The sequence below is a fragment of the Sorex fumeus genome, unplaced genomic scaffold (assembly GCF_029834395.1).
Source record: "Sorex fumeus unplaced genomic scaffold, SorFum_2.1 ptg000098l, whole genome shotgun sequence".
NCBI lineage: Eukaryota > Metazoa > Chordata > Mammalia > Eulipotyphla > Soricidae > Sorex > Sorex fumeus.
This window is the reverse complement of record NW_026606155.1, coordinates 17,274,038-17,288,781: the sequence shown is the minus strand read 5'-3', so window position 1 is coordinate 17,288,781 and position 14,744 is coordinate 17,274,038. Positions and strand designations below refer to the sequence as shown.

Genomic DNA, 14,744 nt, shown 5'->3' with positions numbered 1-14,744 from the left:
TATCTGCTCTCATTCCATCCATTTCAAAATTGAGGTGTACCTGTCTCCTCCTTGAGAAGAACAGATCCATTTTATTTTGCATGATCAGATATAGAAATCCTGTTGAATGATTGAATGGACAGTCAGATTTTCCCTTGTAATGTTCAGGCATTCGTTATATCAACCCTAGAACATGGACTAGAGCACATGCCTGAAACCAGGCAGGAAGAAATTTTTTTAAAGCAAAGTTGAGACACAGACCAAAAAAAGGGGGGAGAGGGGTGAGAGTGGGGACTTGGGCAACCCAGTGACCTTGGTCATTAGTAAACAAGTACAAATTACGAGGTACAAATTAACACTACCAGAAATATCCTACCAGCATTGAACTTGACTCACGTTTCTCGCCAGCAAGAAACTGCCAGGACATGGCACCAAGTGTGACTGTTACAAGGTAAGAAAAGGTAGGCACATTAGAAATCAGCTCTCCCGACCAGTATCAATCAAGTCCCATTTTGCTGGAAACTTTTCCTTCTTAGTTCAGCATTCAACTAGGTTCTTAGGTGCCAAGGAGGGCATCCGTTCTTTTCTTTCCACTCTTGCAATTTCAATCCACCCCTGAAAACAAAATCCAGCACTATTACCTCCATCTCCCAAACACATTTTATAGCTCACAGAGCTTACTTCTATGATACCTCCTTCATCAAGTCACTTCTACTTCCTGTCTCTAAGAGCCTCTCCTAGTACATCTTTTGCCCCTGTAATGGCCTCTTCTGCTCCAGTGTAGCCACAGCAACTGGAGTGACCTTTAAATCTCAGACCTTACTGGGCGCTAGAGAGTTAGTACACTGGTTAGGGTGCTTGCCTTGCACTTGGCTGACCTGATTTCAGTTTCTAGCACATTTGGTCCCTTGAGCTCTGCCAAACTGATAATCTTAGCAGAGCCAGGAGTAAGCCAGGGAACAAGCTAACTGAAGTGGGCTTCTCTTTGCTCCCCCATTTACCATGCTAATTCTGGGCACAGGCTCCTTGCTGTTCCCTACCCTTAGGTTTTAACACACCCAACTCTTACTCAAATGCATCTCTATGAAAATTTTCTCTAGTCATCTTACCTCACAGTTCTTTATTCAATCAAACAGTGATGACAAGGTGGGAAAAATCACCCCCAAGATCTTTCAGGAACGTCCTATAAAGTAGACAATTATAGTCCCATTCACCAGTCTAGTTATTATGTTTAACATTTTTCTAGTTTTATTTAATTTATTAAAGTCATGTGATTTACAAAATGTTCATGATGGTTTTATTATGCACATCAATTTGAATACCACACCCATCAGCAGTGTACCCCCTGTCTTCCCCAAGAACCCCAACTTCTTTTCAGTTCATTTCAATTCATTTTGTCGATCAGTTCTCCTGTCGTGTTGCCTTTTGTTGCTCCATATGTGAGAGAGATAATTCTGTATCTGTCCCTTTCTTTCTGATTGAATTTTTGATATCCTTACTACATTTTTAACTAATCATAGTAGTACTCTGTTATGTTTTCTTTGTAGAATGCAACTTTACTTGACGGGTATCTCCTTTTCTTTCCTATTTGTATTTTTCTGCATTCTCCCCTGACCTCCAAAATTAGAATGCAAGCTTAGTAAGGGCAGCTTATCTCTTCTTCCTGCACACTGTAACTGTAACTAGAACTGTAACTGATTATCAAATAATGTGAATGAAGTACAACACTGGCTAGTCTTTGTACTACACTGTCTAGAGCTTATTAGCAGAGAAAAGGATGGATGATAGAGGAGGGAAGTAAGTCTGTTGTTGAATTTAGATTACACAGGATACTCACTTTCTCTAGCCCAGTGAAAACTGGTGGTTGTTTCATGGGTTTTAACTAAAAGCAATCTCTCCAGGAAGGCGCATATGCTCATGCTAACTAATGGAACTAATGGGGTCCTTCTCTTAGTATCCAGGTAGACAACTTAACAGAAAGTGTCCAGGAAACTTTTGGTTCTTTTCTCATTCTTTTTGGAAAGTCAGACAGCTTCCTGAGGCTTGAGGACTCCAGGAGAAAAAAAATGATTGATTTGTGAAGGTCTGTCAAACTGGCTTTATAAGTAAATATGATTTAAGTATTTTAATGAAAATGACTGCTTTAAGAAATGAGCTTATAAAAACAAAATATTGCCCTTCTCTCTTCGGCTGTCAATCCAAAGTAAACAACCAGAACTCAGAATTATTTTTTTAAGGTTTAAATAACCTAAAAATAAAATCCATATTAACTAAATCCCTACCTTCTCTCAATCCTTTAGTTTCGTTCTCTCTCTCTCTCTCTCTCTCTCTCTTTCTCTCTTCCCTACTTTTGCTTCCCCAATTTGTTTTCTTTGGGGAAAATGACTGATAAAATATCTGGTGCTGTAGGCTTATAAAATGTCTGTCACAGTTCAGCTAGCCTAGATGGAGGTGTTGGGGAAAATGAAGGTAAGTGTTTTCCTTTTAAATATTTTTTTGCTGTTCTTTCAATCCAATACAATCCATCATTCTGAGTATTTATTTGCCACATTATTTATACGTGTAATCACAGACCTTTCACTATACCTTTCGAAAACTGTGAATTTCATATTGTTTTATGCATTGTAGGGATTCTGATTCATGTGAAGCATGGTTCCAAGGGGAACCACATTATCGCTCTTTTCTTTTCTTGCACAAAAAGAAACCTGTCAAGGTAAAACAAAATAACTATGGTACAGATATTGTCTTCTTAGCCACCTTTGCAACTCATGAACAAAACAAAAGTTTTCAGTGTTTCCCACCTACTTTCACAAACAATTTTTGTACATGGAAGGAATTTTAAATCCCTGGGTATGAGCAAAACCTTTGGTTTAGTTTATTTGGTCAGGTCTTAGAAATATATTGGAAAACTAAAATGTATACTGGCTGTACTTTATAGACTTTTTTCTGATTATATTGCTCCTGGAGGGAATAGAAAATACATGTAATGTGAATAGTTTGATAAAAAAAAATGGTTCAGTGAATTAAAATCTGAAATTCACTCTTTGAAGGTATGCACCTTTAATAATGCTCAAATGTAGATTATCTTCCCTACAAATTACCAGTCCCTGTCTACAAAAAGTGAAGACAATACTAACATCTGAGTGTCATCTTCCTCCAACAAATAAGCAATAGTTTATCCTTTAAAGATTTTCCTGTTTTTTCGTTTGATTTTATTCGTTTTGGTTTCTTAAGGAAATAGGACTTCCATGGGGTCCTATAAATCAAGAAAACAATCTAGTCCTGTTCTTCATCCTTTGCTTCTTTCTCTGCCCTCTGTTTATCAGCTCTTGTAAAGACAGACCTTAAGTAAAATACAAGATGAAAATGAACTTGCAGTGAGCTCACCTTTAGATTGGCATTTTGATGGTATTATCCAGAGGTTTTATTAAAGGCTCTCTGTTTTACTGTGTTAATTGAACAATCCACTTGCACAGGTTCCTGTATCCTACAAATTTTCATCTGCAACTTTGTTTCTTTATTCTAGTCATGGACATCATTACCATTTCCTGGAAAATTCAATGAAGGGCCCTCATATAATTTGCCAGCTCTCTTTATTTAGATCAACCAGTGATGATCAAAGAAGCCTCAAGGGAATCAAAGTATTGTTTTGTGATCAATATTACTTTAACTATAAGAGAATCAAATATGCATCAAATACATATATCCTATAGGTGTCAAATTGCTCATTGTATTTCTCCTAGCCACTAAAATGCAATGGGCAATGCAGGAAAATTAATGGCCTCATTTTATTTTTTTCAGTTATGACAAATTTGATTTTCTATTACACTTTGAAAAATTTAAAAGTAGTTTTTCCTTCTTTTTAGTCATCCATCCTCATAGTTGCATACTTTACTTAACAATATTCAGGAACACTGATATTTATTGCTTTATTGCCCCTGATTTTGTCTTGGTGCTGCATCTGGTAGAAAAGCCTTCTCTAGTTTGGATCGTCGTGCTCCAGAATCTAAAATTTGGGTCCTTCATCTTTTAGTTCACGTCTTCTTATGTCTCAGCTGCAGAGTACATTCAACTATTCATCTCTACCTACATTTCTAATTGAGTCGAATTCACTTTCTCTTTAGTAGGATGACCTTTAGACTTGATTAGAGATAGAGGTCATGAACTTCCCTTTTAGGAGTTTTTCTGTTTTTCAAAAGAAAAAGTCTCTTTGAGTTTTTTTTTTATATGTATGTTTGATATATTTCAACATTTGTTTGAAAATTGATCCTGAGTTTCTCATTTTCCTGCTATTTTAATTAGCTGGATGGGGATTGTTTTCTCTCTTAAAATGATGAGAATTATTGGGGTGGGATGTTTCCAGGTCTAAACAAGCAATAAGACAAGAAGATTTAGTTACGTCATTACTTTTGCACATTTTTTTGGTCATGTCCAACAAATCCTAAAATTTTCAAGGCAGAAACGCAGATAAATATATATTTGTAAAATTCTGGGCTTAGGCTTCTGTTTCAAGAACCCAGAAAGTACTGAGCATCTGAAAAATGTCAGTAGTCTTTAAAACTCTGGGTTGAGGAAAACTGGTTTAACAGCTCTTGGAAAATGTGACAGTGATGTAGCAGTGTGCTAAAGTTGACTGTGCTTGTGTTAGAACTTCTTGCTCTTGTTCCCAATCAGAAAATTGATTTATGTGCAAAAAATTGCCTAGGGAAAAGATGCCACTTTTGTGATTTAAGCAACCTGTGTTGGTCACATATCTACCATAGGCAATATTTTCCAGCTCTTTATTTACTTTTCCCTTTCATATTAAAGCATTTGCATAGAATAAAAAGGACAAAAACATGAAAACATACAGATCAACAAAAAGCAAGTTTGTTTCTTCCAAAAGCATCTGTGTTTGCCTCAAAGCACTGCATGCAGTGGTACATTTCTCTCAAAGTTTACACAGTTATGCAGATAATTCTTAACCTCAGTTTTAGAACTGCATTTAATGAGGTAACAAACAGAGCTTTCTAATGAGTGGAATATTGGAAAAACCATGTTTGCATTTTAGATATTAAAGACAGAAAATCTTCAAAAAGAGAAGCTAAGGTAAAACAAACAATGCGTTGTTTGAAAGTTAATTCTGCCCCAAATGCATTGATCTTCTGATCTCATTATCCAATGTGGGGTATCATTTGATTGCCCATAATTTTTTCCCCTGATGTTTAAGGATTTATGTGAATTTTGATTGCATTCAGTATAAAGGTAAATGCTGAAAAAATTAAAGACAAGTTACCCATTTTACATTTTGCAATTAAAAGAAAATGTTAAAATTTCGGTCAGTTTATAGGGCCAGGGATATAGTTCAAAGGGTTGGAATGCATATGCTACATGCAGGTAACCCCAAGTTGGATCTGTGACACTTCAGGAACCCTAATCATTGCTAGGGTGTCCCTGATGTTTCCTAGCACTGCGGGTTGAGCAGGTTCCCATGCTAGACCCAAGCAGCGCCCACAACAGGTCTTTTTGTCACCAGGAGTAGCTCCCAGCACACCCTACTCTGGCAAGAGTTCTGCCAGGAGACTCCCCCCTGCCAAACCAGTTTATTTTTCAAGACTAAAATTCTCTCAACCTTGGGGCCAGAGAGATAGTACAGCAGGTAGGATGCTTGCCTTGCATGTGGCAGACTTGGATTCAATCTTTGGCAACCTATATAGTCCCCCAAGCCAGACAGAAGTAATTTCTGAGCACAAAGCCAGGAATATCACCTGAGCACTAGTCAGTGTGGCCCAACCTGCAAAAAGAAAAATTTTTTCTCTACCTTCTGTACTATCATAACCCAGCTCTTTTTAATTGGTGTTTGTTTTGTTTGGCCATCCCAGGCAGTACTCAGGGTTTCCTCCTGGCTCTGCACTCAAGAATTATGACTGATAGTGACTGGGCGACCAAATGAGATGTCATAGATCAAACCCAGGTTGGCTACATGCAACAAAAATACCTTACCTGTTGGCCCTTATTATCATTATTTTTTATTTAAACATATTTTTAAATAAGTAAAGAGTTGCAATTTACAAAGTTATTGAGAGTTGAGTTTTAGGCAAGTAGTTCAATACCAATCGCACCACTAGTGTCAACTTCCCTCTAGCAGTGCTCCCATGATCTATCCCCCACCCCACCTAAACAGAAGCATTATAGAGTTTGGAGTTGCAGCTCAGACCTCATGTTTCCAGTGTTGTTGAGTCTGCGCTTTGGATGTGTAACATTCTCCCACATCCTCAGTAAAACTGAAGCCCTGACAAGACCCCTGTTCTCCATTATTTTCCTTTCTCATCTTCTTTCTTAGGGCTGGAGTGATAGCACAGTGGTAGGACGTTTGCCTTACAAGCGGCCAACATGGCCGACCGGATTTCGATTCCTCCGCCCCTCTCAGAGAGCCTGGCAAGCTACTGAGAGTATCTCGCCCGCACGGCAGAGCCTGGCAAGCTACCCGTGACATATTTGATATGCCAGACACAGTAACAACAAGTCTCATGATAGAGACGTTACTGGGCCCACTTGAGCAAATGGATGAACAATGGGAGGACCGTGATTGATCTTCTTTCTTACAATCTTGAATTCTTTCCTTCTCTGCCCTTTTATTCCCTAATCTCTGGGGCAAGGTGATTTGAGCAATCTCTCTTTACTATGTAAACCTAAATATATATATATGTATATATATATATATATATATATACACACACACATATATATCCTGGGTTTGTCCTTCTTCTGACTTACTTCACTCACCATGATATCTTCCAGTTCCAGCCACATTGCAGAAATTGCATGGTTTCATTGCTCCTTGCTGCTGCATAGTATTTCATTGTGAACCTATACCACATCTTCCTAACCCATTTATCTGCTGTTGGACAGCTAGGTTGATTTCTGATTTTAGCTATTGTACTATGTGCAGCAATGAATAATTGTGTACATACAATCCTTTTGAAAGAATGTCTAATCAACTATTAATAGAAATACAAATTGTTTAGAAGAGTGCAATTTAAATTTTAGTTTTAAAGATCTCTCCAGGTAATACTTCTTTTTTCCTCCCTACATCATACATAATATCTTCAGTTCTGATAATATAAAGGGACAGTGACAGCAAACACTATATAGTAAAATTTTGCAAGTAGATAATAGTGAATTGACCTTAAGTTATTGCTTCCCAATATATAAACATTTTTGAAGATATTGATCACTTGACCCTCATTAAAGCATCTATTAGGAACATGATCCTCTTCTCTTGTAAGGAGAAATCAAATGTGTGATCTTCTGAAGTATTTTAACGTATAATATACATAGGATTGTATTGCCTAGGTATTCATTTCATCTTTTAGCTCGCAAGGTATTTCCAAAGATCGGGTTTTCCATCTATTGATTAACTAGTCCAGAATTATTTAAGCAGCCTTCTTGGCCTGGAATTGCTATTCAAATAGAGAGCAGAGATAGTCTAAATAGTCTGTTTCTATGCATTTTTTTGTTTTTTAAACACAGGTTGGGAGTGAAATAGGGCATTTACCCCTGTTACTTAAAATTGTTCTAAAGTCACAGTGTTTATGCTCTCTCTGACCTTCTGTCATTTCTTATTGCACCTGCTTCTTTCTCAGATGTCCTTAAACATTGTTTAAAGCCTCTTGAGCTTGTATCTTGAGATAGTGTATTGCTTCTTTTGGTAGAAATGTCTACATAATATCCTCTTGTTCCACAAAGATTCAATTCAAATAATGTAGAATTTTACATTATTTTATTTTTCATATGTTTAGTTCACTTTTGGAGGATGATGAACAAAGTCAAACGAAGTCTAGGACCCTTCAATTCCCTTCAGGAGCATTATTTCTAAAAAGGCTTAAACTCTGACATTGTTATTATTATTGAAGTTATTAAACTGGGGTATCTGTAGTCAATAAACTCTGGTAAGATCATGAATGAGACATGGAAATATCCAGGGAAAAGCATATGTGGTACAGTTCTTTTATCTTTCAATGGGTACATTGTTTTCAAAAGCCAGACTGGTGTATAATGCCAAAGTGATCAAATGATTCTCTGAAAAATGTGTGATGAATTTTTTTGATCTTCAAAAGATTCAGCTTCAAATCTGAGCCTCTGGGAAAGAAAATGACAGGTGCTAGCATCTCCTGCAGATGTTCACTTTTTGCCATTGACATTTTAGAACCTTTTTTAATTGGTAAAGATTTTTGTCATTTTCTATCACGTTTGGGCTGGAGCAATAGCACAGTGGGTAGGGCGTTTGCCTTGCATGAGGCCAACCCAGGTCTGATTCCTATGCCCCTCTCAGAGAGCCCAGCAAGCTAATGAGAGTATTTCACCTAAATGGCAAAGCCTGGCAAGCTACCCGTGATGTATTCGATATGCCAAAAATGGTAACAAAAAGTCTCACAATTTGTCGTGAGACATTACTGATGCCTGCTCGAGCAAATCGATGAACAACGGGAGGACAGAGAAACAGTGCTCTATCATGTTTGAGTGGAGCCTTCTACATTTGTTGGAATAGGAAGAATAGGATGGGATGGGGGACCATCACTTGAGTGGTCCTGGGTCATGTGCACCAGTGTGGCTTTCCCAATTCTGATGCCAGATGCGCTTCACCCAACAAGTATTCTAATATTGCATTTACCATCGTCCTTAGGCAAAGGACCTGAGACCCTGTATGCGGGGCAGAAGCTCAATGACAATGAATGGCACACCGTTCGGGTAGTGCGGAGAGGAAAAAGCCTTAAATTGACAGTGGATGATGACGTGGCTGAGGGTGAGTACACTTAGAGTCTGACTTGTTCTCTTAGCTAACAGACATCATACACTATTCTATGAGCAAAGAACTTTTCCTGGTCTTTTGTTTCACTGAACACAAGTTTCATACTCAGTTGACAGATTAAGGTCAACGGTGCATTTTGCTCACCTAATCCACAATGTAATTATGCATTGACGGTCACTTTTCCTTAGATGTACAGAATGCATTTGAAGAACAGAAGTGGGTTTCTATAGATCTTCAGTAATTCAGTTATTGAATAATCATTTATCATCTCAAGTGAAATTTCTTCCATCAAATAATGTCAGTAGAGGGAGATAGGAAAACCAGAAACTAAGAAGATATATATGCCTCAGAGGGTGTTGAATAACTATTAATTTTTTTTGTTTGAATTGAGCATATATACTGTTTATCTAGAGCTGTTTTAGAAAGCAATGTGAAAGCAATGTGTAAGCAAAAAGACAAGTCCTTGATCTGGTGAATTTTCCTTTGAGTCTAGAGCAACAACTTAATGAATTGAACCATACTTAAAGATGTATTTATTGCCTCATAGAAGAAACACATGTACTCTTTACAATAGCCAGAAACTGGAAGAAACCTGAATGCCCAAGAACAGATGACTGGTTAAAGAAACTTTGGTACATCTACACAATGGAGTACTATGTAGCTGTTAGAAAAGATGAAGTCATAAAATTTACATACAAGTGGTACAACATGGAAAGTATCATGCTAAGCGAAATGAGTCAAAAACAGAGGGATAGACATAGAAAGATTGCATTCATCTGGGGGATATAAAGTAACAAAATATGAGATTAATACCCAAGAATAGCTGAGATCAGCACCAGGAGGATTACTCCATAGCTTAGAGGTCAGCCGGGCATTCTGGTGGAAAGGGCAGCTCAGATAGAGAAGGGAGCACCAAATCAAGGGTGTTTGGAGGATCCTCCCAGGAGGGGAGATGCATGTGGAAAGTAGACTATGGACTGAACATGTTTGCCACTCAATGCCTCTTTTGCAAACCACAACACCCAAAAGGAAAGAGAGAACACAAGGGATTGCCCTGCCACAGAGGCGGGGTGGGATGGGGGGGGGATGGGGGTGGGAGGGATATTATCCATGGTGGTGGAAAATGGGCACTGGTGGAGAGATGCGTATTTGATCATTGTATAATCGAAACCCAAGCACAAAAAATTGTAAATCTACAACTGTACCTCATGGTGTTTCACTAATAATAATAATAAAAAAAGAAGGAACGCATGTTTCTTGAGAGTGTCCTGTATGTCAGCAGTATACTAAGGACCACATAAGGTATAAAAGGAATCAAGAGTTATCTGTTACCTCCAATAAGGAACCTGTCTACCAGATTAAATAGGCTTCAGGTATTTGAAACGAAGACAAGGAATATGTAATGAGATTCTAATTTAGTTTATAGTTGTCAACAAGATGGGAGAAAAAAAGATCAGTTGGGTCTGGAAAAGGCAGGAGAGGCTTGTGAGTTGGATCTGCAGGGAGACGTGATGGGTGAGTGTGATCAGTAATGTCTGGGGTGGAAGAGAGGGCAACTTTAAGTACATCTTCCGTGCTGCACCTCTCAGGCTGCACTCTCTAGAATTACAGAGCAGTGCACATCTGTTCCAGAAAAAAAAAAAAAACTTGTCCATGTGGGAAAAGAAAATGTGGAGCAGCATGGGGCATTATGTAGAACTCGATTGTCATCAGAAGATCTGGTCCCTGCTGTTAAATCTCCGCAGGATGTCAGGAAAGTCACTCACCGTGTCTTGTCAAATGAAGTCAGTGTCCTGAGCATCTCTGCAGTTTTCCCTGATGAATAAGACAGTCGGGTTAGCTCCAGGAGCTCTGGGCTTTAAAACATTCAATGCCGCTGAAATCTTTTCTGCCTTTGGGACAGATTGGCTAAACCTCTTTCCCCTCATTACCACATTCTTAAACTTGAACTGATATTATTACGATGGCTTTTACCAGCCTGCAGGTTCTGCAGACTGGGGTCTGGTAATTTAATTTTATATTCATGAGCCTGATATTCTATGCTTCTGATGTCAGGAATTATAGGGGGAAGGGTATGTACTTTTGTGTGTAGGCAGAAGAGTGTATGGGTGTAGTATATATCAACTGCTGGAATCTGCTACTGGCATTAGCTAATAGCTCAGTTGCCTCACACATGCCAACAGCTTTCATCTTCTGCAATCCCCCATAGACTTGTAAGGTAAGTGTCCTTATTGCCCTTTTACATAGGGGAACGTGAGATTTAGGCATAAGTAGTTAAGTTTCATATTCATGTCTCTGTGATTTTCTCAAAGGAAGGTGCTTGTTGAACTTCACAATCCATCAGAAGAAAATGTTTTGCCTTGCAGTATAGGAAACACATCCGGAGATGGAGGGGGGTAAGAAGGGAAACGTATTTCAGTAGGGAGACCACACTGCCCTCCAAGGATGACAAACCGAATCTCAAAGATGCAAAACCCTCCCGTTGTAAATAGACGTACACGTTTCTAGTGGGAGTGAAGATTCCTACATGACATGCTGAGAGATGATATAGCTTTATATGATACATGTAAGCAAGGGAATGTAAACACGGTTATACTATTTAGAACGTACAGTCATCCTAAAATAATTATTTGAGTTTGAGCTGTAAAAGCAGCTAAGCCCAGTGAATGCTCTTCACAGTGTGTTTTAAATAGTAGCCACTAGATGGCGACCTCACTCCAAACTCTCCTTCCGGGAGTTCTTTTTCTCTCTGTAGAAAATAATTTGCCCCAAAAGCCAGAATCTGAAAGAACAGTTTAATGGGAGGGAAAGTATTTCGTGTCTCTCGGTCATTATTCTTTTATGGTAGCCCTGAATAAAGGTAATTATGAGGCATGTTTTCTCTTACCACTAATAATTAAAAAGCAGGAGAAACTATGGAATGCTCAAGTCATCTTGTAATTTGATATTGAAAATTAATGAAGCCTTTTGATTTTATACCTTACCCCCTACTTTGCTGCTGCTTTAAGAAAAAACAAAGGAATAAAGAAATTTTGGAGAAGAAAAGATCTATCTTGCTTATGCGTTTCAACCTTGGGGTGCTTTTTACAGTGATAAGGGGTTTGGGAATTTTAATTTTAGCTCACAGAAGTTATAAAATCAGGCAATGAAACTAAACTGCCACACAATCCTCAGGTTATTAAATAGTGTCTTGTTGACTTAGTTCGTAATCCCTTTCATGCTGTTTAAGATCCCCCAGGGTGTCAAATTTTCAGCTAGTTTGTAGAAATGATGCAAAGAATAGATCAGGCTCACCAGAAACCAAAAGCCAGGAAAGAAGTAGTCCTCAGCCTGGTGGTTCTCATTTGTTATAATATAATGTATTCCTGGGAAAGTATTAAGTTCAGTTGACAGTTAATAAGGATTGATTGATTGAGCTGGATTTCTATTATGGAGAATAAATGGAAAGAATACCTCTCTTGGGCTACCCTCCTCTGAATCCAGGCCTGGTGCCATGTGAACCACCCACTCTGCTGGAAAATCCTAGGAGCACAAAGCTCACCCTGCTTCTGCTTCCTTCTGTCCAAATGAACTTCTCCCCTCCCCCCCACACCCCTCCTAGTACCCGGGGTACCAAGCTGTGAAAAGGCAGTTTCCCAAGTTTTACATGAAAATTTTCTTCCTCTTGTTAATAAAAAGCATAAAGAGACAAATGTGGGAAATATTAAATGAAAAAAAACCAAAATGAATTTCTTTATTGCAAGACTTATGAGGAGCGTTAATAATGCTAGTTCACACTGCTAATCCTCCAAGGTTCAGCATGCCATGTTTGCCAAATTTATTCTGGTCTAGAAATTTAAGATAAAACATGTTATTGCAATATATTTGAATGATATTCATAAGGTAGAGAAAAGAACTTGGGAGCAGAGGATCTGGAGAACCAGTAGCAATATATCAAGCTTTACAATCCTTCCTTCCTTCCTTCCTTCCTCCCTCCCTCCTCCCTCCCTCCTCCCTCCCTCCCTCCCTCCCTCCCTCCCTCCCTCCCTTCCTCCCTTCCTCCCTTCCTCCCTTCCTCCCTTCCTTCCTTACCTCCCTCCCTCCCTCCCTCCCTCCCTTCCTCCCTCCCTTCCTCCCTTCCTCCCTCCCTTCCTCCCTTCCTCCCTTCCTCCCTTCCTCCCTTCCTTCCTTACCTCCCTCCCTCCCTCCCTCCCTTCCTCCCTCCCTTCCTCCCTTCCTCCCTTCCTCCCTTCCTCCCTTCCTTCCTCCCTTCCTCCCTTCCTCCCTTCCTCCCTTCCTTCCTTACCTCCCTCCCTCCCTCCCTTCCTCCCTCCCTTCCTCCCTTCCTCCCTTCCTCCCTTCCTCCCTTCCTTCCTTACCTCCCTCCCTCCCTCCCTCCCTCCGTCCCTCCCTCCCTCTCCATATTTCCTTCCTTCCTTTATTCTTCCCTTCCTTCCATCCTCCCTCCCTCCCTCCTTTCCCTCCCTTCCTTCCTTCCTTCCTTCCTTCCTTCCTTCCTTCCTTCCTTCTGAGGTGCAGAATATTAAACGACTTAGATAATCGAGTGTCAGAGACTACATAGTACATACTTTTCCATGTTAGTACCTAACAGGAAATTAGAGCTTGGACTAGAGCAGGATTTTCCACAGGTATATGTTCCCAACAAATTTTATCATTCTGGAGGGTTGGTCTGTAACTTTCCTGTTATCCACCAGAGAAACAAGGAAGTGAACATGTAACAAGGATCTCCCACTCCATGGCTGTTCCAGGCAAAGTGCTGGTAACTGCTCATAGTGTTGAGTATGTTGATGACTGGCCACTGGGAAGAACTGTGACCCATTACTGGGGCTTCTCTTAGGTTAAATTCTGCCTGTAGCTTTTCTGGAGGTCACATAGGGAACGTGGGGGTGCGTTTTCTCTAAGACAGTGTGAATACATAAGTTAAGATGTGGACTTGGGAAACAAGCTCATCTGTATTAATTTGGGACTTTGTCTTTTTACCAGCTGTATAAAATTAGGAAATTTTTTGCTTTGTGAAATGAATTCCATAAAGCATAAAAATGAAATTACCAATTTTATAATTTCTTTATGAAATTGCTTTAAGTTCTCTAAGGTGAGTGTCCTCATACAAAGCAAGATAATGCTATGTCTCTCTTATTTAGGGAGATAATGATATTTGCCTTTTGCTATGAAGCACCTAGAACAGTGGTTGGCATGTAGAGAGTTCTTCTTAGTATTCACCTTTGTTTTCTTTCTTCCAAGATACTTTGCTTTCCTCCAAAATTTTAAAGCAGCTACTGCAAATGCATACATGTGTTAAATGGTGGGTCCAGTGGAGAGATCATTTTGAAATATATTTCTTTATGATTTTTTATCAGTGAGTGTTTGATTTATATACCTATATTATATACCTACAGACCTGCAGTTGTGTAAAAATTTCTTGCATAAAAAGGACCAGGAAAAGGAAGTTTGGGAGGTCCTATCCAAAGCACTAAATCAGTTGGAATGAAACTCTTGAGTTCTGTTATCACTTTCCTTTCGCTTTCTTATCTAAGTCTCTCCTCTGTATAAAATCATACATGCCATCATTTTTATGCTTTATGGAACTCATTTTAAAATGCACAGAATTTCCTAAGCCCTCCACTCTGGAGAGGTTTGTCATCATTTCTCTAAGTTCTCTCAGTTCACACTAAAACTTTCTCTTGAGGGCTGAAGAGATAGTTTGATGAGCTGAGCACCTGCTTTGGATGATAGAAGCCCAGGTTTGATCCTTGGCTTCTTCTCCTGGTCCCCTAACCACTGCCAGACCCATAAGTAAGAGCAGGAAGTAGATAGCTCTTGGCACTGCCACATGCACCCCCAAACCACCTTCATCATTGTCATTCTTTTCTAAATATTTTTGGGCTCTAATTTATACACAAGGAATTTTCCCCATTATCACATCTTCCTTCTCATTACTTCTCTTTTCTCATTGTGGAAGAAGGACTAGCATTAC

At 39.2% G+C, this 14,744-nt stretch overlaps 1 protein-coding gene across 19 annotated transcripts in view; it reads left to right on the top strand.

Annotated features, from left to right (window-relative positions):
- NRXN3 (neurexin 3) overlaps nucleotides 1–14,744 on the top strand; it is a 1,716,647-nt gene that overhangs the window by 779,968 nt on the left and 921,935 nt on the right. For all 19 annotated transcript variants that reach the window (XM_056134049.1, XM_056134032.1, XM_056134029.1 and 16 more), the window contains one exon: nucleotides 8,645–8,764. In XM_056134049.1, the coding sequence (XP_055990024.1) occupies nucleotides 8,645–8,764 (120 nt within the window). The remainder of the gene's footprint in view (nucleotides 1–8,644; nucleotides 8,765–14,744) is intronic.